At 35.4% G+C, this 27,053-nt stretch overlaps 1 protein-coding gene across 1 annotated transcript in view; it reads left to right on the plus strand.

Annotated features, from left to right (window-relative positions):
- The first annotated feature begins 3,147 nt into the window (after nt 1-3,147).
- Nucleotides 3,148-27,053, plus strand: part of LOC123564398 (uncharacterized) — a 36,516-nt gene continuing 12,610 nt past the window's right edge. Inside the window, exon 1 of the mRNA XM_053517517.1 lies at nt 3,148-4,176. Within this exon, the coding sequence (XP_053373492.1) occupies nt 3,918-4,176 (259 nt within the window). The 5' untranslated portion in view covers nt 3,148-3,917. The remainder of the gene's footprint in view (nt 4,177-27,053) is intronic.

Raw genomic sequence — 27,053 nt, forward strand, 5'->3', positions numbered from 1 at the left:
AATACTCTTCCCCCACAGTTCCATGTACAGTACAATTTGCATTAAGAGTCTAGATTAGGGAAAGGGGGAAAGTGGTCTCTTAACACAGTCTCTTAATACAACACTATTTTGTTCTTCAACAAAACAAGATGGAACAGAAAAGGTGTTCTTTTATTAAAAATGGTGTCTTAATAAACGTAGTCTCTTGAGAAAGTTTAACTGTAAAAAATAAGGAATTATCGTTCAAACTTTAATTGAGTAAATAAAATATGTAAACAGATCCCCTGGAAGCATAGAATGCAACCAAGAAGGAGAATAGCAGACCCGGTTTGACTGAGAATCGAGTCTGTTCATGAGAGGTAATGAAATGTATAAAATCATGTTAAATTTCGGTGGATGGGATGAGTGACGGTATTTAACCATTACCCTGCTTAACTTCTATAATGAACTTGTCCATCTTTCAATTTGGGCAGTACCATTTACTATTTTAAGGTGTATTCCATGAAAATTTACTGACAGAATAGCGAACAGTGCAGGCCATGATGAGCCTGCACAGATGTGCAGGCTGATCTAAGTCTGCGCTGGTCGCAAAGGCAAAATCACTTGCCACCAGTAGACTAAAGGTTAAGTGTTTAAAATGCCAACATGTGTATGTTTAGATCAGCCAACCCATCAGACTTAATTTAGTTCCCTGTCACTGTAAGGTGTACCGCAATACGCGTTGCATGCCCGAAAGCATCGTCAAACCCTATATGTCTCCCTTCAGGTATAGCTCTTCAGGTAGCTGTATTAGGAGCATATATTCGAATATAACTTCATTGCTAAAACTGGAGCTACACGCGGAATACCTTTAACACTGTTCGGAATATAGCTCCTCGTTTTTTGTTTTTAGTGAAACTTAGACCTACGAAGATGCTAATTCATTTCAGATATGAGATTTCTTTTTCAAAACAGCGACGTGAAATATAAACAGCCCGGATCCACATTTTATTATGTTCGGTAACGTATATGAAGTATCGACAATCAAATTTTATATTCAGCAGTATAAAAAAAGGTATGCTGAGCCTCAATGTCCATCACGGCTGTCGGCATCCGATTGTATGTAGCTTACATATCTGGAATGCCGAACTCAGCAATCGACATTTAATCTTTCATAGTACATTTTGTAACAGCTGAATGCTGAACTAGAATGCTAGACAGCTCTGCCAATGGCATTTGATTGTCTAAAGCAATAAAACACTCTGCCACATACGCATGTTTGGATTATTTAACAGTACTGTTGTAGCATTATAATCCCTGTATAAGGTGCTTACGTTCGTATGCAACACCTCTATAAACCTTGCTCGTAATACAGCTTCCTGGGGAGTTATATTCGAAGGAAGTCATAAAGAGTGTAACAAAGCATGCGTTGACCCTTCGCCGGTGCTCTACGAACTGAATTACCAGACTGTTTGTGCATTTTATCGCTTATTTCATAGCTAAGTTCTATACCGTGAGGCACTATTCTGCTGTATTGATGTTTAATGGGATAGAGAATAAGGCAGGCATGGGCTCAGAGCATACATAGCCCTACGTTGAGTGCCAAATGTAACAGGGTGTGATATAATGCAGCCGTGCCAAGACTCGATCCATGGACCTCACAATAATCTTCCGATGCGCTTCTGTTTCAGCTACCGGACCTTTCATACACATTTATGATAAAAGTCTGTATTTTTTACAGACACATGAAACAAAAATGGGTGTCATAGTTAAATCATAGAGTTTATTAACCTTTCCTCATCAATTATGTTACCTGCAGTTTGAATTAGAAAACGTCTGCAGAATCATAACAATACAATGCAATAAAAAGCTAAAATGAAATTACTGTATAAACTTGTTTAAGAGTATTACACAAAATCATTTCATTCTACCACTTACAAATATAATTTCATGCTCATATTTTTGTCTCTATAATCTTGGCTGTTCTCTGTGCATCAAACAGCAATTTAGTAAATTTCTATTAAGCTGGTTTATATGTAAATGGCCATATCTCTGAAACAAAATCCCTATAATTAGAACAGAAAATACACCGAGTACTGTAAAATCATTTTATTTCGTGGGCATGAAATTTCGTGGTTTTGATCGATTCAGCAATTTCGTGGGGATATGAATTTGTGAATTTCAACTTTCGAACATAAAATGAATTGGAATTTTACTTGTTCGTTGGGATTAAATTTCGTGGATTGACTTAACTACGAAATCCACGAAAATTAGGCCCCCACCCCCACGAATATTGATGATTTCACAGTATTTCAAATATATTAATTTATTCCGGCCCGTCTCGACGTGCCATAACTGAAACAGGGAGTTAAATGTTTCATAAGGCTTTAAATTTTATGCTAAAAACAGATGGATCAACTGTTTAAATAGATGTATGCATAATTACTGTGTTAGAAATTTTACGGTTAGGGTCATAAAGGGAGGTAATAAAAACAATATATGCAGTAAAAGTTTCTACTGTGGTCATCAATATTCAAACCTTTGACAAGTATAAGAGAAAACGAATATTGGAAATAGGATTAAACAAGAGATTAATGTATTTTCTGTTCACAACGAAAAATGTGGCTGCCACATTTTCAGTAAAGGCATTATGAGACTTTAAAAACAACAAAAAGACCTAAGTTTTTGAATCGCATGAATGTTATTTTCACCTTGATTTCTGTATGAGCAATTGCAAATGCACTGGTAAGATGAAAACCACCTCCTGATATATAAACACCCAATGAAACTCTTTGAATGAAAATTGTTTCTTTTTTACGTAATTGCTCGATGGTATAACAATATCTGTACTTCTTTTAGTCTCAATTTAGTTAAACGTAAGTATAATTAACGGGTTGCTGACTAGCTCTAACCTTTTTGATTCATTTTAGTAGCAGTTCAGGGAACGGCACATGTGCTGAGTCGGGTTATCATACTTATTTTCCTTGGCTTCAATGAATATGTAATGATAGACAGTAAAAGCCGACTGTGATTAACACTATTAAAATTGACTGATTATCTTCTCTCTAGCCAGACTACTTTTGTTTTACAATGAACAGAGACGATTAATATAATAAACTAGAAACATTCGCAATTTGTTGTCACAAGAGTAAATATTTCCAGAACATTTCCAGGAGCCTTTTATCTACCGCTAAACTGACATCTGGTTACAAAACGAAGCTTAAGTATATTGGCAGAAACCTTGATTTGTTTATCATAAGCTTGAGAGATTGACATAAAAGTTTATTTCAAATATCGACATTTTCTTGGGCGCAGACATCACAGGGCGGTGACATTTACTCTGCAGACGACAGTAAAGCGTATTGGAGAAAGTCCGTTACTACTGACCGCGCAATAATCAATTCCGTCAGTGAAAATGCTTGAACAGCTTCAGATGTGGCATTAATTCAATCTGATGAATCTTACATGTACGTTTATATGCTAAGACGCAAGTCTCAAACACAAAAGAAATTCTGGCTCTCTAATAATACTAAAAAGAAACATATACATTATGGATTACTTCATTGTGGAATTCTGCTTAGATAGCCCGCAGTAAATGTATTTCTGCGTCGCTGAGATTTTTACGAGAGATTAAAATCTGTCACCAGAGTCTTGCTTGCTCATTTATGTCGGCATCAATATCTAATATAGTTCGTTAGCAAGAATTGATGTCTCCTAGATATTGCTGTACATCGAAGTCTGGCGCTCATCTAAGAAGAAATATGATACATATAGTTTCAAGAAATTCCAGAGGGATTAGTTAAAATATTGGTATTCCATATATGTGTGCATTGCATAATTCTGTCAACTGAAGAGGTGTGAAAATTTCTGAGTTTTAAGTGTGGAATATAAATATTTTACTTTCATTTACTAACTACGTTTTTCTGCAAATTAGTTTGGTTGGATTGGATATTATCAAAATGCAAGTTGTTTATAGTGGTGGTTCTACTCCAACACCCTCTCCAAGACTACAGCGGAAGCATAACCCTGCATACGGACGTCCTTTATTCATTGGACACCCAGGGGGTAAGAATACTCCGCCAATCAGTCACCGCGCCGCATCCAAAGAAACAAAAGAGAGCGCAGACACTGACTCTTCATTAAGAGACTCTATACCCGCCATGACAAAACCCGTGGCCATCACATGCCTCGTGCTCAATATATTGCTACCTGGGTTAGGTAAGTTAAATATATATAATTTTCAATTTTTCATTCCAATTTTAAATTCTGCTATATGCCTTTAAAGAAAACAAATTCATGCACAAGATCTAGCACAGTACAAATGTGGGTGTGCTAATAATGTGAACGTGTATAACTAATGAGAAAAGAGAAATGATTAATGTATTATGAAAGTTGTGTTGCATGTGAGAATGGCGGTCACAGCTGTGTCCCTACATTAATAAAAACATTTAATGTAAATCAATTATCTCTATAACTGAGAACAGGCGAGTAAATCAGCTGCCGCATTTTCCCGTTCTTCTCGAGGATACGGTCTATATTATATAGACTGTATTTCTTTAAAGTATAGCCTTTTGTTTCACATAGGTAATTATTTAGACTCGGTTACATACATGTATCGTTTTGATACATTTTAGATGATTTAGCAGAATGTTGTTGTAGTTTTGTGGGTAAAAAAACCCTGCTCACTTCCAATAGTATTGTAGGTTCTCATGATAACTGACGTTATGTAATGGCTTCCAGTTAATCAAACATACAGAGATACCTTAAACGGATAGCTTCTCAGTAGAATTTCAGTAATACAACACGGTGAAATTCTGGATTATCTGCTTAAAGTAACTATGACCTCCTTTATTACTTTGACGCCGACTTCGAACACCGACAAACAACACAGTTCGATGAGTTTTCTCATAATAGTCATTTTCTTTCATGATAAAATAAAATTGCTATTTATTCATATTCATGTATTATACGATGCCCCACAGGTTTTTTGTTTGTTTTGGTTGGGTTTAACGTCGCACCGACACATTTTAGGTCATATGGCGACTTTCCAGCTTTGATGGTGGAGGAAGACCCCAGGTGCCCCTCCGTGCATTATTTCATCACGAGCGGGCACCTGGGTAGAACCACCGACCTTTCGTAAGCCGGCTGGATGGCTTCCTCGCATTTAGAATTCAACGCCCCGAGTGAGGCTCGAACCCACATCGATGAAGGGCAAGTGATTTGAAGTCAGCGACCAAAAGGATACTGACTGATTGGCGAAAAGTGCAGATCATGATCAGACTGCATGGATGTGCAGGCTGATCTTGATCTGCACTGGTCGCAAAGGCATAATCAGTCGTGTATACAGATTGTGTTAAACAGATCTTTGTTCGTGTATGATTGAAACTCAGTTCAGGCAGTTTGGCAGTTCATTTTCTTTTTACATTTTCATAAAAAATAGTTCAATTCTTTCGAGGGTTTATCATTTTCTCTATGACATATCTACACAAATTTTTCTTGTGCCTATATGCCAAATGAGAAATACCAGTCTCATATCAAATATAGTATTAGTTAAATGCATATATACATGTGCATGGACATATAGACAGGATACAGAGGAAGTGAAAGATGAAAATATATTATATAAAGACATATAAAGTACAAATCTTAGGACAGAAACGATAAATATGGTAGCCGAAATGAAATCGGATTGGAAAAAAACAATGAGGACCATTTGAAAAAAAATAAAGAAATGATGAATCGAACTCATACAAAATGAGTTGATGTTTTGCAACTGGTATCTTTATTTAAACCGACTGAGCTATTTTGCCACGTACGAACAAAAGAAATACTGATATTTTCTATTCAAATGGGAATTGCTGTTTAATCAGTTAAAATGAAATGGGCGCATCCTCGTATCTTCGCGGGAATCACTTTATCGTCGGGAGTTAGTACACGCATGGCCTATTTAACCCTCACCATGCTGGGCATTATTGATTCTGCCTTTGCGACCAGTGTAGATCATGATCAGCCTGCACATCCGTGCAGTCTGATCATGATCTGCACTGGTCGCTATTCAGTCAGTATCTTTTTGGCAAAAGTTAATGGTACTGTCCAAATTGGAAGATGGACAAGTTCATTATGGAAATTTAGCAGGGTAAGGGTTGAACAAACGAGACGACAGAAAGAAAAAATTTAAAAGTCAGTAAATCTGTCATGTATAAAAATTATAGATGACATCAGAACTGAACCGCATAAAACCGTCAGTTGTTTGTTGTAATGTTAATAAAGAGGATACCCAAGTCGAAAACCTAAAGTCATAATGAAAACGTCTTTTCTGTGAATATTTGCGCAAAAGTAGCTATTTACTACAATATTAAAACTATATAAAACACACGATACCCTTTAACTATAAACATACAGAGTGTTTAAAAACGGGTAAAGAAAAATGCATTTTGATGGTAATTTCGACATCATATTGATAAACATTTTGGGAAACTTTCCGAAAATTGTTGATCTATGTTTGTAGTTCTTGCCATACTTTAAGGTATCTCAGAATAATAAATCTTTTGATGCTTTGGATAGACGGTGATGCCTCAGTATTAATTTAATTATAATATTGTTTTGATTTACTTATCCAATGTATTGGCGTAACGACTGTTTGAATTATTTAACCCTTACTCTGCTAAAGTTTCTATAATGAACTTGTCTATCTTTTAATTTGGACAGTACTATTAACTGTTAAAAGGGGTGCACTGATTGAATGGCGAACAGTGCAGGCCATGGTCAGACTACACGGATGTAGAATCAGTCGTGTCCAGCATGATAAGGGTTAAGAGATGGAAGTAATTTGAGAGATACACAGTTGTCTCGACATATCCGGACTTTTGATATAAAAGCTAAATCATTTCACGAAATTGTATGTACGTGCCAACATAAGATACGTTAATTATTGCTTTTAAAACCATATAAAGTAAGTGAAGTATTGCTGCGTTAACGGCTGAATTGTTAAAAATCTGTAGTTATCAATCTGTAACTGTCAGTGTTGAGAACCTTTAAAAGAGGTTGGGCAAACAAGCGGCCTACTCGATCTTGTTGACATTACAAAACTTTCCGTTGACAATGTAGTACAGACCTTCAGAACAAACACAAAACTAGTTCGATTTGTCGATAATGATGATTGAAAGGGGCGGTTACACAAAAGATTCTCTGAAATGATGTTTTATTTGAATGTAAATGTCAGCTGGCAGTTGTAGAAGGTCATATTACGGCAACTTGGTGATAATGAATGCTTTAAAGTCTGACTGATAATGGAACATCGGAGAAATTGCGACAAGGTAATAGAATAATTGATTTATGGAGACAGCTCTCCGCTAATTGTTTCCGCAATAATTTACAACTTTTATACAAGAAAATATCCGTAGTTTGATTGACCGCGGTGAGAATAATGAGAAAAGTACAAAACATGCATATATACACGAACATTAACAGAGTACCCTTATTATGCCGTACAAGATTCTATAAGAATATATATATTTGATCGACTGACACGTTCCTTATTAGCGTGAAACTGCCTAAAGTATAAAAGAGTAGAAAATTTAGTCAAAATTTAAAGTTAACTAGTTAAGTAGTGAGTCAAATTATGGTTTATATTATTACATATCTGTGAAATGTAGGGGTGTTAATTGAAGATTTTTACTTGTAGGGCAATAATTATATACATATCTGCGAAATGCTGTGGTGTTCATTTAAGTCTGTATATATTACGATAATACAGGGAAGCGTATAGACTTACAAAGTCTGTTGAGATCAAGTAATCTGTAATAAAGTTTAGTTTTTCTTCATACTGACACTGATATTTTCTCAGAAAACCCTTTTCTCTCTAGGCCAAGAGTCAGAGGTAAGAGATATTGTAAATTTTTTCAGAAAGTGCTATTAGAGAGGATTGGTTTTATGGCCAAGTGCTTTACATGATGCCAGTCTAGGAAGCGTACAGCCGTGTTTTTGTTTAAGGGGAAAACAAAAGTTACTTTACTCTTATTCCATAAAAATCTAAGTCAATAAACAAACCTTCATACCAAACATTTTTATTTTCATGGCGGCAAACTACACTAAGCATCAAAATATCATTTTTATGAAAAATTGTTTGCAAACATTGATTAGTGTAATAACCGTATCGCTGAAGGTTGGGAGCTTCGCCTTTATTAAAATGTTTGAAACCAAATCGCCATAATGTGACCTTTACGACTGCCAGAACGCAAAAGGTTAACGGTTAAAATCAACTTCACATGTTGACACAGGTCGATAACCTTACGATCGAATACTAGCATTTGCTTATTAAAGTAATATTTTCGTAGCAACAATAGTTTTGCAATAACACTGCATGTATTTTACTAGTCTCATCAATGTACACATTCCGCATATCATAACAGAGCACTGAAATACAGTATATTGCCATTCAGTTAAGACTAGTTTCAACTTATACATAGACATAACTATCTTATATTTACTTATACTAATCATGTTACTATATATAGTTTGGCTAAAATCTGCATAAAAAAGAAACAATAGACGCTAAAGACAATATAGTATTGATGGACTAATACCCTTTTTTCCTAAATGTTTGGAACAGAAATCTCTTCACAACAGATTTGAATTTTACATTCGAAATACATTTGTTTTAAATCTAATATAAAAGACAAAATTAGTTTAAAAACATTTCCCATATTCATATTAATAAAGAGAGGTTGAATAAAACTTAGTCTAAGTACAATTTTTCTACGTTGTTTTAAAATTTTTAAGCAGAATTTTGCCGCCCTACGCATTCTATGATCTTGCAAAATAAAATTCAGTTTTCCGTTTTCGGAAAAATTTAGTGTTACTATCTATAAAGCTGGTGTGCTGCAAAAAAATAGCCGCAACGCTCAGATATTCTTTACAATAAAATAAATACATGATGTTCGTCTTCCACTATATGTTTATTGACACACAATGGAAATACTGTGTCCTCTATCATTAAACTTTCGAATCTGCCTGTTTCCATGCGAATTGGCTTTACTTTAGGACCATAGCTCTGTGTTGGGGTAATATATGGGTCCTTACCAAATATCGTTTTAAAATTGCAATCAGTTCTTAATTTGAGCACTTAATTTGTTCTATAACCCTGTATAGCATTTATATTGCTATGACAGCACTATTCAAACTATCTGATGCATGATTTATTGTCAAATTATTAACACATAAATGTTGTATTAATTAAAAACAACTTACCATACACTGCCAATTTTTACAACTTTTACTAGATTTCTGCCTACAAAAATCAAAACTCTTAGATTTTATTCTATCAACATCCATTTGAGAAAAACGTATCGATAGAGATATAACACTTTTCATTTGAAGTTCAAAGGGTGGATTCCAACCTATAGCTTTACAGTAACATTTAGTATATACTTGCCTGTCCCAAGAAAAACTCGCACCGCATGATATGCACGGAATGTTTTAGTACCCCATACTGAGGCTCCTTATCTAATTACTGGCCATACTACAGAATTACAGAATTTGGTATAGACGAATTTACAATGCTGTTGGTTGCCCTGTTGTCTAACCGGATATTTTAATTTTAATGCGCATGCGCTTTGTGCGTGTTACACTTACAAAAATCATCATTATATTACGAATTATATTGCAACATTTAAAAAAAGATGTTGATAACATGAATTGTTGTATATAGGGATAGTGCCTAAAATTTTAAATTTAATTACAACAGTAAAAAGCTAAGAGGGATGGGGATCGGAGGGTGTTAATATATAACATCTAAGACCGAGTGAAATATTACCGTCTTGATAAGATAGTTTTAAAGAATGTTCTTTAAGCTTTTCTGAAAATACTTATTTAATTTCTGTCAAACCTTTGATATATCTGTAATCCCCAATTCTAATTGGATTACTGCGGGAAGACCTTATCTGACTGTGAAATAGTTGTCAAATACATGCATATTGTATGGCATTAGAAAATGTTTTAAGTTTAATAAAATAAACACACTGTTTAAGCCGAAATTTGGATATAATGTTATGTGCCCTATATCACACATCATTTATTAAAAAAGAAAAAAAACATCTTCAGTGTTTACCTCGAAAATTGATCTTTTAATGGAATGACTTATCCCCAAGTTAAATTTTTAACCATACTGTTACATCATTGTTTCGTACAGGTACAGGGATAAATACCTGCTAGGATTATTATTTGTGTCATTTATTGATCTCTAGTACTATGTCTATAATGTATAGAATGCTTTGATTAAAGATAGTTATGTTATTAATTATATGTTACCTGAGGTTTCGCCTTTTTTTCTTAATTTTCGTCCGTCCGCAAGCATTCTCAAGTCTAGGTCCACTCACAAAACAAACATAAAACTTGTTTCTTACATTTGAAAATGCCATATTTTCTTCCATTTTATCTGTCAAAAGAGATTTTCTCCTAAAACAGCTATATATTTCTCGCCGACTTGAATGATATTTGATATAAATTATAAGAGACGCGGCTCTTTTTCACTCAAGTATACGGGGAAATTATTACGTAATTATTATGCAACTGACAAGATAACATTGGTCACCTTGGTGATAAAGACCATAACATTGTGCTTGTAAAATTAGTTTTGTATAATCACGTGTGATGTATACATTTTGTCTGAAGTCTGTTATAATTTTTTATTGAATACAGTACACTTCTAAATAGTGTTCCTACTGCTGAATTTTGTTATGAGGTAGCAGGTTTTAAACAATATATGTACAGTATAGTACGTTTGTAATTATATGCGTTTGAGTCTATCTGTGTCTATTGTCTTTTTACATGAGTCTTTTATCAAGTTTGTTATTTTCAGTGGAGCAAAACGTTTCATGTGAGAAGGTACATTATTTTATGCTTTCAATGAAATAGATCTACTGAATTCACTGGTACGGAACTACACTTGAATGCGAAAGAAAATGAATTATGAATAATAGAAAATACCATGTATAATATACTTCAGTAAAGATGTATAGATCTAGATGTGCATTAATATTTACAGGATCATAAAGATACGTTCCATCATTTTAGAATCTGAAAGAAGTCTGGAAACGTCATAGAACTATTTGACAGTTATACACTATAGATATAATGACGTCATGAAATTATGACGCCATGATGCGATGCACGTGACGCTGCGCGGGTAAAATGGATATAATTCGTTTAAAACTATTGAAAATACATAAAATAAATAGAAAATTTGTTTGTTTCAATGTAAGATTGAAATATATTCCACCAGTGAAATATATTTCGATCTTTCACTGAAACAGACAAATATCCTCTATGTTTTGACCCCAGCGGAGATCGAACTCACGAACCCCGGTTTGGGTATCCTATATCTTAACCCTTTACCAACCCTTTATTAAACGTTTAATTTTTATGTGCAAATGGTTTTGCTTGATTCCCATTTATTTCTATACCTAAGTAACATCGTTGTTGACTCGCCAGCGTTTGCGGAAAGCATTAAGCTAACTTGAGAAATATGATAGTCTGCTTACAGAATGTTGTTCAAGTTTCCAATTTATTGATTAAAATATGACTTGTCTTCTATGAATACTTAGCACAATTATTGCATATTAAATGCGGTTTTTACTAGATAAGTGATCTCGCAAGTAATTCACTACTTATCTCATGTAATGTGATGTAATGTAAACAGATCTGAGTATCAATTTCAGCATTACCATGCATGAAAATTTGTAAATCCCGGATCTGAGAAATTTTGTTGAGTGAGACAACATTAGCAGTAAATCACAAAAGACGAAGTGTTATCTAAGGAGAATTAAAAAAAATAACAACCGTTACAATTTAATCAGAAGGAAATGAATGTTTTGTTGATATGTCATAAGATTGGTATTGGTTCGACGTCAATCTTAAAGGTTGGTAACATTTTGCGAAACTCCAAAAGGTATTTTTTAAAATCTGTAGTCATATTTGTTTCACCTGGGTTACCCCGGTCATGAAATAAACAAGGGCAGCCAGATATATCTAGCATGCATTAACCATTATTTGCCATTGTCTATATGACGCATCGAATTATAAAGTTAAGCATTATATTGAACTACTATTTAACATTAAAGCTGGTAAATATGAAAATTTCGTTAAAAATAGATGTCGGTCGGTTCGTAGACTAATCGGTTTCCAGACGCTTGCGCCTAGGATAATAAAAAGTGATAGGGAGGTTGATCATGACCAGCAGATGACACCTATTGATCTTGAGATCAGTAGGTTAAAGGTCAAGGTCAAAGTGGCCCGGAACAGTTAAAGGTTTCCGGACGCATGGGTTTAGGATCATGGGACTTTATAGGGAGGTTGATCATGACCAGCAGATGACCCCTATCGATTTTGAGATTAAAAAGTTAAAGGTGAAGGTCACAGTGACCCGGAACAGTTAAACGGTTTCCGGACAATAACTTCTTTTAATCTTCAGTGTTGCAAAAGAGCTATAGTTGTAAAGATGAATGTCTGTAGAATTGTTCATTGAGCTTTTAAATCAATAAACAATTACACATTTTGGAAATTTGATAGGATTGATGTATTAACAACTTCTCCAAGGTTCAATCAATTTTTGATGGCCGCGAGTAACTAATATGTTTTGATCTGGAATCAGAAGGAAGTATCAACATTTGCGTCAATATGTTGTTATACCGAGAAATATTACAAAGTTATGTTAAGAAATAGTAAAATATTCAATTCAAGTTTTTAGCGTCATTTTACGCGACCAAAACTCATCTTTCCAAATAAACAAAATGTGAGCCTACAGCAAGATTATAACAGCTAAACCAGCATTATTAAAATAACCTCAATATTATTATTAACTACATCAAGATTATTAAAACAAGAATATTATAACAACTACAACAACAACAGCAAGATTATTACAATTACAGAAAGAACGTAGAGAAATATGCAATTGTAAAACAACATCATCTGTAAAGTTTACCTATTGTTTTTATTGAATGCAGAGGAAACAATAAAGTTACAGCAAAATATACTAAACTAAAGAACTTTTAGAACAATTAGTATAATAGAAAAAATGGAATATCTACAAAAATGAAAATATTGTAGGCTCGGTTTGATTGAACCTGTTCATGGATGTTAGTGTAAATGCATGCTACCGTCCACGCCCTCTAGCCCCGGATTGAGGAGAATTATATTATTATTATATTATAATACCAGATTTATAAAGCGCCCTTTTCAGGATCAATTTCACGTTCAAAGGCGCTTTACAGAATTCTAATGCAGCCACATATGCAGGGCGCATAATTCATCCTCTACTAGTACAGACACAGAGCGATCTGACCAGAGGGACAGAGTGAGACAAAGCCCCCACAACAGAGAGATCAGAAATCAGATCAGATATCCGGCTAATTTAGCCTAGCCCGTTGCGAATAGACAGCCTAGTTCTTTAACGTGCCCAGTGTATAGCACTGATACACGCAAGGATTGCCTGGGTTCCTGACCAGTACACCTCTAGTTGAGTGGGAAACACTGAAAAGCATTTCTGAAAATTCCCGAGTAGCTGCCGGGGATCGAACCCCAACCTCAGGATTGGAAGGCCAGTGTGCAAACCACTGAGCTATCCGTCCACACAATATTTACACCTGTTACAAGTACCAAAAACATTATAAGAGACATCCGCAGATATGTTTATACGTCGGTGCACATGGAATCCGTGAAAAGCGACGTATGCACCAAGTTAAACTAATGGACTTGCCCTAAACGGGAAAGCAATGTGCAAAACTAAAGAGACTGGAATTCAGAAGAGGGTCTGAGGTTACGGAGCCTGCATATCACAGAAACTGCCAACAGACAAAATTAAAAAGCGGTACAAATAACACAACATAATGGTCGTGTTGAACGATCTTGAATGGTCGAAAAAAGACAGCTCTGATTGAATTTACGGGGAGACTTTTTTTACGGCCGCAACGCTGCCGTGATAATAGGATAGAACAAATAGAACAAGATCACCACAATGCGAACAATATGCGCCCGAGGGTATGACCATTGACCTCTAAGTGTGACATTGACCTTGAAGCGAGCCATCCGAAACATGCGTTTTGCAAGTCATCTCGATGTGGTTTACATTTGTGTCAGATTGCTTTAAAATCCTTCAAGGAGTTCAAGAGTTACAGAGCGGACACGAAACAGAATCATATGATCTTTGACCCCTAAGTGTGACCATGACCTTGAAGCTAGCCATCCAAAACACGGGCTGTCGTCGTCTCGATGTGGTGAACATTTGTGTCAAGTTTCTTTGAAATCCGTCAAGGGGTTCAGTAGTTACAGAGCGGACACAAAATTGCTTTGACCTCTAAATGTGACCTTGACCTTCAAGCTAGCCATCCAGAACATGCACTCTGCACGTCCTGTTGATATGGTTAACATTTGTGTCAAGTTTCTTTGAAATCGTTCAAGGGGTTCAAGAGTTACAGAGCGGACACGAAATTGCTTTGACCCCAAAGTGTGACATTGACCTTGCAGCGAGCCATCCGAATCATTTGCTCTGCACGTCTTCTCAGTGTGGTGAACATTTGTGTCAAGGTTCTTCAAAATCCTTCAAGGGGTTCAAGAGTTACAGGGCGGACACGAAATTGCTAACGGACGCACGGACAGAAGGACACCGGGGTCATAATATAATACGTCCCTTCGGGCGTATAAAAAATGGTCAATGATATATCAAGAACGTTCCTTTTTACTCCGAAATATATAACATGTTTCATTGAATAACATAACATAAATAACATAACATATAGTTTACATAAAATTGTACAAGTATGAAGAGTGTGACATTTTACCAGAGGAATATAGTATGCATTATCAAAAGATCTCAATACACTCGACGGCTAAGGGGACTGTTAGTACCAGTAGTTGTTAATATTATTTAAACATATCAATATTTGAGATACATGTACCTCGAACACAGCGTTACTAATATATAAATGTGGTGACATTGTAAAAATCGTACATTGAATATTAAGTTGTTAGGCAAAACATATACAAAAATGGTGGTCCAATATATATAACTGGTTCGCCAGTGCTATTTCATGAACGTTGAGACGGTAGATTTACATTATTATTAACCTTATATTAAACCTCATTGGTCTAAATTAAGAGTATGAAACTAATTTACACTGTGAATAGTTTCAAAATTGTTCATTTATTTTTTTTCATGCACAATAAAAAGGCACAATCGTATTCTTTCTTTTTGTACAAAATACAAATATTTGGCTAAATTATTCAATACCTTATTATCTGTAGCGGACAATAATATTTTGGACACACTAATAAAAAATGGTATTTGTCCTCTGTCAAATTCACGGAACAGTTTTGACACTTTCTTTCCTCTAGGGATATTTTCATGCCTACCCTTCTCTATTTCCAAATTATAAAAAAGACAACCGAAATTCATTTATCGTTGATATTTATAGTATTTACATAGTTTTCTTGTTCAAATTCATGTTTAGATAAGCTGTATGACGACAGCCTGCTTGAATCCTTGAATCATTTATGTTAGAAAACCAGTTTTGTTTGTATACGAGTATGTTTTATAACACACACTTGGCCAGTTTTTCAACTATTAAGTAAAGACTTAAGCTCCGACTTAAGCCGTGTCGGATATATTTACAACGCTTAAGTCAGCACGTGAATAACGGGGCTCGACAAAAGTTAAACCTTCGATTGGATTTTTCACTTTGAGCGGTGTCAGCAATGGTTATTTTAAACCTGGGGCATAGGTGGTTTAAGAAAAGATGGAGGTTGAATATTTAGACATGGATTTAAATTTCCAGCATGAAGTTAAAGCAGAAATGTTGAGGAGGGGGGGGGGGGGGGGGGAATGATACGGGACTGAGCAAACCCTTTCGTTATGTACGACGATTTGGATTTTGGATATATTTCGTCTCAGTAAAGCTAGAATTACAGATGTTTTACTTTATATAAAAAAAAAAAAACTTGAACCAACGGCGACGCCAACGCCGACGCTGGAGAGAGTGCAAATTTAAGCTCTATTTTTATTCGAAACTCGAGCTTAAAATGTAACAGATTCAACTTTTCAATTTTAGCTACGTTTGAACACGTTTCAAAATATACGTGCAAGCATAGATGTAATTAATTATAAGTACATGTAACGCACAAATGTGTAGGTGAACATATATAAATATATATGGATACGCACGTCTGTATATATACGTCTCCTTTCATTGACGTGTGGATTTTGAAATTCATCCATTTGCAATTACCTGTACTATTGATTTAATTTACAAATGCATTCCTAATTACAAGTGCATATTGCACGTGTTTTGTACATGAAAGGTGGAACATTTAAGAATAATGAAAACAATAGGACTATGAGCAAACATACGAATGCTTGTAGTCTTACCTTGAAATAAATTCACCTTTTTTCGCAGCAAATATTTTTTTCACTCATTGGACGGGCGCTAGTGCTTTTGTGTTTTAATGTGTCTTTGTATTTTTCTATGATTTCTATGAGAATTTATTTTTCGAAATTAGTAAATCACCAAAGTAGCACGTTTTATATTTGAAAAAAAAAACAAAAAAAAACAGCGTAACGGTCCGATGACTGTATCTACATGTTCATAGTGTGTGACCAAGGCTTAGCTAATACATCGCAAATATACCCGCCGAGTATTAGTAAAAATCCGTTAGAAAACAAGGTTGAGCGATGGCTGAACTAATACTGGTTTGAGCCTTTCTTAGTGCTAGAGTTGAAAAACTGGCCAACTGTCTTGCTGTACCCATACATTTGTCATTCCTATATCGTCTAATACGGATTTAACCCTATGAGCCCAATTTTTAACTTTGTATGAAAGGTTATTATTTGCATCTTCTTTCAACATTGTATATATATATATTTTTTTTAAATACAGTTGTCATCAAATTGTGGTATTTCTATCCAATATTTAATTATTAATATTTTTCGGTGTATTGTCATCGGATATCTACCTAAATCTCCATATAAACCGTCTAAGTTGGTTGATTTTCTAACACACAGTATTTTTCTTTAAAAGTAACTTACATAGGACTGTTTCAATACCCTTTTCTTCGCAATCACAATACCCATGAATTTCCGCGCCATAGTTAAGTATAGAACCAACCAAGCTTTCAAATAATTTACATTGATCTTGCGCTTTTAATTCTAATTGATTAAATACTGACATTCATACTTCGAGGGGTGAACATTTTCATATCACTCTCCTAGGAATGCAAGATATATTTTTATACCAAAAATATATTCAGAAAAATACAGAATATTAACAAAAATGAAATACCGACATACATGTGTATATGTGTAGTCTCTTTTGTCCGGTAAGACTGCAGAGACCATGAGAGACATCATTGTAGATCCGAAATCGTGGCGATTTTGTTTAGGAAAACCTATTTTGTTTGGGGAAAAAAATTTTGTCACTAGACGGACGCTTTACATGTAAACATCAATAAGCACCAAGTCAACTTTGATCGTTGCAGTAGTAGAAGATATGAAAAATAATATCATATGCGCGGAAAACCATATCATTACTTTCATATTTCATGCGCAAAAAAACAACAACAAAAAAGAAAATGAAAAGAAAAAAAGAAAGGAAAAAACAAAACAAAATGACAACAAAAAATGAAAACATGCTGTTCTTCCAGTCTAATTTGAAGCAATATCACTTTTACCGGTGATGGGAATATGTTTACCGTGTACTCTAAAATTTGTGTTTTTATAGAGAAACAAAGCTATGAAACGTAGGCCAATGACTAATTCGGCTCTTTATTTAAATAAACACTTAGTAATAAGCATTTGACATTTATTTTTCCGCATGATGCAATTGACATTTAGAATTAATTATTTGATAATTAGCGTTTGACAGTCAATATTTGACATTAAGCATTTTGCATGTAGCCTGGCATACCTGCTTTCCATACAAAAAAGATTTACTTTCAAAGTTTACTTTCACGTAATTTCAAGTGTACACATAATATGTTGCAACCAATACACAATAGCGTTTTTAACCATTATTTGAACCAGCAATACCTCTTCCAAAATGCATCGCATTCAGATTATTGTGACAGTAGAATTTTTTCCAGCTTTTAGCAAACAGTGTGATGCACTTGAACGGGTGTCTAACTTCTAAAGTCAAGGTGAAACGTAACAAAAGGAATTTGTCTTATTCAAAACCAAAGAAACTGACTGCGTGTTAGATATTCTACAAATATACAGATACTATCCATATTATATAGAAAGCCGATGACAATTCCTCTGTTTACATATAATTCATATGAATCAATACCTCTTTCTTGGCTCTCAACTGCCTTTTAAGTTAGATAATAAAATAAAAAGCTTTTTCATATTAAAGCTAAATTAAGTTCATTTTATGTTGACTGCTAAATAAATGGACAATCAAAGATGAGTGTTTTATAGCACTGGAACAGCTGCCAATGAGACGAACATCAAAAGCTCGTCTAGCATTTACTACCAATTTATACAAGTCATGTCCCTGAGATTAGAATTAGCCCCGTTCGTGATTTATTTTTTAATAGCCTTTATGAAAAAAAAAAGATTAAAATGTTCATGTCTAAAACCTAAATGCCCAGGGTTAATGTATTGTAGCATTATTTCCAAGTTCTTTGCCAAGTTTGTACAATTCATGCCCATGGGACAAAATGGAACCAACCAAGAGTTCATTTGTGTTATATTGACCTTTATAGGGAATTTATTAAAAAGATTCTTGTCTAAAACTTGAAGACCGAAAACTTGCATGTTTGGCTTGTAAAACTGTGAAGTAGTTCTTTACAAGTTTGTTCAAATTATACAAATGGAGTCAAAATTGCCTCCTCCCAAGAATTCACTTTGACTTATATAAGAAAAAAGGAAAAGCTTAAAGCTTTCATATTAGGCATGTTGCTTTGTCTTTGTATAATGATTCTTTACCCAAGTTTGTTTAAACCATGCCTCTGGGGGTCAAAATTAGGCCCGTCCCAAGCCGTTAAATAAGAAAATTTTTGATAATAACCTTGCCCTGAGCTAAGATATTTGGCATGTAGCATGGCGTAGTTATCCTCTATCAGGCATGTACAGATCAATATCACTGCAATTAAAACTGGCACACTACAGGAAAATCTTTTAAAGATATTTTTGTCTAAACTTCAATGCCTAAAGCTCACTGGTAATACAAAGAATTAATTAATATTGAAATTTTCTTGTCTAAAACCGTCATGATATTTGATACCAAGTTTTATCAAATATGCCCCAGGAGTCAAATTCGGCCCTTGTAGAGTTCACTGATTTTACATAAATTTATATAGCAAAAACTTTAAGACTCTTCTCGTCTTAAACCTCAAGCACTTGAGCTTAGATATTTGCATACAGCTTTGAGTAGTAGCCCTTTACCAAATTTATTCTAATTTTGCCTCTGGGGTCAAAATTGGCCTAGCCAGAAAATTTTTTTAAACATCTTATTGTCTAAAACCAGAAGACCTGGAGCTTAAACTTTGGTTTGTATCATTGTATAGTGGTCCTGTAACAGATCATGTCTCTTGCGTTAAAATAGTCCCAACCCAAGCATGTTTTCCATAGACATATGTAACAACACTCTGAAGCTGCATGACCCAGAGCTAGACATTTGATATACGCTAGTAGTCTTTAAATGACTCTTTTACAAGTTCTTGCGTTGGGAATTACCAGAAGCCAATGCATTAATAGTTTTTAAGTTTTATTTTACTTATAATTCAAAAGAATTAAAACACTGCACTAATGAGATAACACTGACTGGAAAAAACATTGCAAGGTAATAAAATAGGGTCAGGCTGAAACTGGCAAACGGAAAGACTAATACAATATTGTAACGATTGTTCAGAAATACGACATAGTCATAATTACATAATGACAGAAAATATCATTTAAAATTATTTGTTAGGCTGACTATACATAGCAACCATGTTTATGCGCATAAATATTGGTGCGTATCAGGTTTAAAATATCATAAAACCAATACATGTATATGTAAGCATAGTTTAAATGTGAACCACCATAAAAACTGGAAATCAGCTGTTAAACATGACAATTAATTGAAAATATAGCTGTACAAACAAATCATGTTTACGTATTTTTATTTTGTGAAGTTAAATTTATCTACATGTAAAGTTACTGAGGAAAACTACTGTAGCGAAATTGCACATAAGATAATTTTTACAGTAGTTAAATCATTTTCTGTTGTGTCCCTTTTCTTACACCATATGTGAATGGAAATTCAGACTTGTGTTAAATCCTCATTAAAAATATGGCAACCCAGGGCTTTTAAAAGGAAAAAGCTGCGTGTTGTCTCCATATTGATGATTTTTCTGTAGTAACATACTGAGAGTATTGCAACTGGCAGAAAATTCTTATCTTTGGAGTTTCCACACGCTTTAGGAGGATTGATTGATAAAACATGCTTTTCCTTTCAGTGTCCTTAAACATATTCTACATTTTAGAAATCTAGTTTTATTTGCAACTATTTGGTAAATTATCAGAAAGTTTCGCTTTTTTAAAAATGTGACTTTTTATGCCCCAGAAAGGAGGCATATAGTTTTTGAACCGTCTGTCGGTGTCAGTCTGTCGGTCTGTCCGCAATTTTCGTGTCCGGTCCATATCTTTGTCATCGATGGATGGATTTTCAAAAAACTTGGCATGAATGTGTACCACAGTAAGACGACGTGTCGCGCGCAAGACCCAGGTCCGTAGCTCAAAGGTCAAGGTCACACTTAGACGTTAAAGGTCATTTTTCATGATGTGCATTCGTGTCTGGTCCATATCTTTGTCATCCATGGATGGATTTTCAAATAACTTGGCATGAATGTGTACCACAGTAAGACGACGTGTCGTGCGTAAGACCCATGTCCGTAGCTCAAAGGTCAAGGTCACACTTAGACGTTAAAGGTAATTTTTCATGATAGTGCATTCGTGTCCGGTCCATATCTTTGTCATCCATGGATGGATTTTTAAATAACTTGGCATGAATGTGTACCACAGTAAGACGACGTGTCGCGCGCAAGATCCAGGTCCGTAGCTCAAAGGTCAAGGTCACACTTAGACGTTAAAGGTCATATTTCATGATAGTGCATTGATGGGCTTGTTCGGTCCATATCTTTGTCATTCATGCATGGATTTTAAAATTATTGGGCATGAATGTGTACCACAGTAAGACGACGTGTCGCGCGCAAGACCCAGGTCCATAGGTCAAAGGTCCTAAACTCTAACATCGGCCATAACTATTCATTCAAAGTGCCATCGGGGGCATGTGTCATCCTATGGAGACAGCTCTTGTTAAATATGTAGCAGTAAAACATACAACGATAGAAAAGAAACAGCCACGACCATCTCGCTCTTAAACCTTTCAGCAATGTATGTATGGATGTGTACATGCTAGAACTATACACATAATACATAGTAGATAAACACATAAACAAAACAGTGAGCCACATCATTGGATACACAACAGAAAGGATGTACCTGAGGGCAAGAGATGTTATGATGTATCGCAAGGCGAGATGGGATGGAGTGCATTACAGGGCGAGATGGGATGGAGTGTATAACAGGGCGAGATGGGATGGAGTGTATCAGAGGGCGAGATGGTATGGTGTGAATCACAGGGCGAGATGGGCGGGATGCTTCACAGGGCGAAAATGGGAAGTGTATATTACAGAACAAAAAGGCGTTGAGTGTATCATAGGGAGTGGGGAATATTGGAGTATTAAACCGTTTAATAATGGATCAAACCCCAGCCTTAGTCATTACGTTTGTAAATTACTAAATTACAGTTCATGGTGTTAAAAGACATGGCGTTATTGTTATGCAAAAAAAGAAGGTTAAGGGCCTAGGTTATGTTAAAGGAATCTTTATTAGCATCAGAAAAATAACCTACAACTTCAAACGCTGTTAAAGAAATATGTGACAAATAAGCTGTATTATCACCTAACCAACCTCTGTTTATTTCAAAGAAAAACATTTGCAAAATAATTAGACATTTTCAATGATGATTCGTTGCTAAGCAACTGTTCAATACATTCATAAAAGCATGATCTCGCATTTATCTTTGTATTTGTCTATCAGTCATTTGTTTGCCTAACGAAATCTTACAGCTTTCTTTTTCTGTTTGTGTATTACAGAAGACATTTAATGTTCAAAGTTTAAAAATGAATAGCGATGTTTATTGCATATTTAGTTATTTTTTTCAAATTTTGTTACGAATTTCTCGATGCTTATGGTTTTATTTAGGGTTAATTCAGAATTTTTATTGAATTGATTTTAAATGAAACATACTATAAATCGTTACAAAAAAGATGCAATCCAAAGTTTGAATGCTAAGTTAATGAAAATGTTCAAATCATTAATACATGAAGAATGGAAACCTGTCTCGGACATTTTCTATAACATGAACTAACTCAACTGAAATGTCTATCCAAGCATACCTTGGTTTTTAACAATCTCGTCTTGACTGACGACTAAACCAGTAATACTTAGTTTTAACCAGGCACCAAATTTGATTAGTCAGTAGCAAAACATCACTTGGCAGAGATACTGAGATTTAACAGGCACCACATTTGAACGGTCAATGGCACAACACCACTTGGCAGAGATACTAAGATTTTAACCAGGAACCACATTGAAACGGTCAGTGGCACAACACTTGGCAGAGATACTTACATGTAACCAGGCACCACATTTGAACAGTCTGTGGCACAGCAACACTTGTCAGTCTGAGAGATACTCAGATATTTAACTAACCAGTATCCACATACTTAAAGTTAACCAGGCATCATATATGAACGGTCAGTAGCAAAACATGACTTGGCAGAGATACTTAGATTTAACCAGGCACCGAATTTGAACGGTCAGCGGCACAACACCACTTGACAGAGATACCTAACCAGACATCACATTTGAACGGTCAGTAGCAAAACACCACTTTGCAAAATACTTAAGATTTAACCAAGCACTACAATAGAACGGCAGTAGCAAAACAACAGTTAGCAGAGACACTTAGATTTAACCAGGTACCACATTTGAACAGTCAGTGACACAACACCACTTGGAAGAGAAACTAAGATTTAACCCGGCACAATACTTGAACGGTCGGTGGCACAACTCACTTTGCAGAAATACTTAGTTTTACCTTTAAACAGGCACAACATTTGAACAGTCAGTGGCACAACAACATTAGGAATAGATACTTAGAGTTAACCAGGCACCACATTTAACGGCAGTAGCAAACCAACACTTGGCAGAGGTACTAAGATTTAACCAGGCACCACATTTAAACAGTCAGTGGCACAACACCACTTGGAAGAGATACTTAACTAGGCACCACATTTGATAAGTCAGTAGCATAACATCACTTGGCAGAGACACTTAGATTTAACCAAGCACCACATTTGAACGGTCAGTGACACAACACCACTTGGAAGAGAAATTAAGATTTGACCCGGCACCACATTTGAACGGTCAGTGACACAGCACCATTTGGAAGAGAAACTAAGATTTGACCCGGCACCATATTTGAACGGTCAGTGGCAAAACCTCACTTGGCAGAAATTCTTAGATTTAACTTTAACCAGGCACTACATTTGAACAGTCAGTGGCACAACAACATTAGCAGTAGATACTTAAGAGTTAACCAGGCACCACATTTGAACGGCACTTGGCAGAGATACTTAGATTTAACCAGACACCACATTTGAACAGTCAGTGGCACAACAGCACTCGGAAGAGATACTTAACTAGGCACCACATTTGATAGGTCAGTAGCAAAACATCACTTGGCAGAGATACTTAGATTTAACAAGGCACCACATTTGAACGGTCAGTGGTTAAACTTCTCCTGGCAGAAATACTTAGTTTTAACCAGGCACTACATTTGAACGGTCGGTGGCACAACAACACTTGGCAGAGATATTTAGAGTTCACCAGGCACCACATTTGAACAGTCAGTTGCTAAACAACACTTGGCAGAGATACTTTGTTCTAACCAGGCAACACAGTTAATGGCAGTAGCCAAACACCACTTGGCAGAGATACTTTGATTTAAGCAGGTACCACATTTGAACGGTCACTGGCACAACACCACTTGGCAGAAATACTTAGATTTAACCAGGCTCCACATTTTAACAGTCAGTGGCACAACACTTGGCAGAGATACTTAAATTTAACCAGGCACCACATTTGATCGGTCAGTAGCGGTCAGTAGCAAAACACCATTTGGCAGAGATACTTAGATTTAACCAGGCACCACATTTAAACGGTCATTGGCAAATTCACTTGGCAGAAATAAGATTTAACCAGCCACCAAGCTAATGGTGCTGCAAATGTTTTAGGTTTGAAAACGAGTCAAAGGTATGTTGTCTAAGTAACTTCTTTGAATCTGATGCAATGTGCATTATGTTTGTTTATTTGAATTGCTAACGTTCGGTTCTTTATGTTGATTATCAATTTTGTTTATTGTTCCTTTAAGAACGTTGTTGTTAGAACAGATTGTTAATCTTAGATGCACTCTTCATTCTATCGACTATTTTGCTGGACCAGATAGTTTTGTATAAGTGCGTTTTGATATTGTTGGAACAGATTGTTAATCTTAGATGCACTCTTCATTCTATCGACTATCTTGCTGCACCAGGTAGTTTTGTATAAGTGCGTTTTGATATTGCCTATAATATTTTTCCAATCGACCGCATAACTTGAGTACAAAACATAGGATATGCGAATTAAGTGTGATGTCTTTGTCCTGGAGGGATAGTTTCTTATCTTGTCCAGACAAATATGTTTTATACAAAGCAAAGGAAGCTGACGTCATTGTTATCTATCAAATAATCCAGCATCAACGTAACATAATAGCTTCCTTGACATTTTGCAATAACTGTAGTAAGAAGATATGTACACAGTCTCTTACTAGATTAGTATTGGTCTCTCAGACAAGAAAGCATGTATGTAACAAAAACAAGTGCACCTTTCTGCTCTTGAAAGTGCAAACCAATAATTGCATATAAAGCTATACTTTTAAATAACACATTCAAATAGTATCCTTTCCGTGTTAGATAGGTTCAAAGATGCATTACATTCATATACATATACTGCAGAGTCACTAAATGGTTCTAGCTAATCATATACCAGAGCAGATACAGAGCGATTCTGACCAAAGGAACAGAGTAAGACAAATCCCAAAGAACATTAAGGCTTGTACGGCTAACTTAGCCTAGCTCTATGTGAATAGATAACCTGGGTCTCTAATTTGTCCGATGTAGAGAACACACGCAAAGCCTTCAGTCCTGGGAAGCCGGGGAAGAACCAGTACTGGCCTCTTAGTTGGATGGAAAACACTAAAGGGCACCCCAGTGCCTGGTCCTAATGTGTCCGACTGTGAGAACACCGCAAACCTTCCGTCCTAAAGAAAAGTCCAAAGGACCGGAAATAATAACAGGGTATTGTACAAGTACGGGGAGTCTTATTATGGCTGTGAATGTCACTTAAAGACTGCTGTCAATACATCTATAGGGTGATCATTTGGAAGCAAATATTACAACCAAGCAGAGTAATAGAGGAGTCGGTTTGATTGAACCTGTTCATGAAAGGGAATGAAACGCGCAATATCCTTCACGCCCACAAACATAGGGATAAGTCCAATACACACACAAAAAATGAATGGATTTCATGTTACCAAGCGAATAGAAAATATTAGAGCGCCACAGCCCGTTTCTGTTATGTCTAGAATATTTATTGTCTCTCGGCTGTCAGGCACATAATGGCAGTAGATTTAATTTAGTTGCTATAATTATTTCACCTTCATCGTTCTCCTGCGATTCTATACTTACGAACATTTAAAGTGTAATAAGCGATTTGCTTTGAACGAGAATAGTAATAAACTATGTCTACAAGCAAGAAACAGACAAAAACTATTGGTTGTTACTACAACACCTACCTTGATGCTAAGCATGAAGCCAAATTATGATAATTCGGTCTTTGCTGATTTATCAACTGAAAGACCGAATTGTCGGTATATTAAAGGACCCAGTAGAGAAGTCTTAGAGATAATCTTGTATTCACGTAAATAGCACTGCCAATAAACACGTATCATTGCATGCATTGACTTATTGACCAATGCAATTTCTCACGAGCTTCACCCAGGAGAATTATAATGTTCTCTCTTGATTGTATCAATTGTACTTTATGAACATAGAAAACAAATTGCATCTGATAGAAGATTTAATCTCGGCCAAACAAGAAAAGAGCGGTGCAATTTATCTTTAGATATAACCATTCTTGACAGATGAGAGACATCTGCGATTGTGAATCTTTATTTAAATTGCAGTTGTACTCGACATGGTACATAATTATTTTGAGGAATTGTTTTGCTTTGGGTAATAAACTTTAAAAAAAACGACACATTTTGTCGTGATCTAACATCATCCTAATCCAAAGGGATGTAACAAATTGTGCTTTGATACATTGTTATAACATGCTATTGATAATAGATATTTATAGCGGTCGTTTCATAAATATGAAACCAAAAGTACTTGTATTTTACATTCAGTTTAAAATATTTCATTGCATCCAGAAGACATTATTCAAAGTTAAGATCATGTTTTGATTATAATTTAGATGTACGTAAGACAGACGGACGTGCATGTAAGTACAGATTCCATCTTTTCACAGATTTTATTAGGGAAACAAATGCTGTCAAACATAGACACAACAATTTGCATCGTCCTAGAAGTAAATCCAAGAACAATCGTATCCTATAACACATAAAACAGAAAACAGCCTTGGCAAAGGTTTCGGCTATCGTTTTTGTAAAAAATAAACAATCCGTTCTTCCGTATGCGTAGCACGCAGTTGCCTAACTCCACGTTTAAACTGAGGAATGGACAGTAAAATTTGGCTTCTATCAACATAAAGAGTAGGATATGACATGTACATAATACTACACTAAATATTTCATTTCGCCCATTTGTAATTGGGTCAAAAGTAAACAATTTCATATAGGGAATATGTTATTGCAAATGCAAGTTTGCATTTTAGCGAA

Source organism: Mercenaria mercenaria, chromosome 1, assembly GCF_021730395.1.
Source record: "Mercenaria mercenaria strain notata chromosome 1, MADL_Memer_1, whole genome shotgun sequence".
Taxonomy (NCBI): Eukaryota; Metazoa; Mollusca; class Bivalvia; order Venerida; family Veneridae; genus Mercenaria; species Mercenaria mercenaria.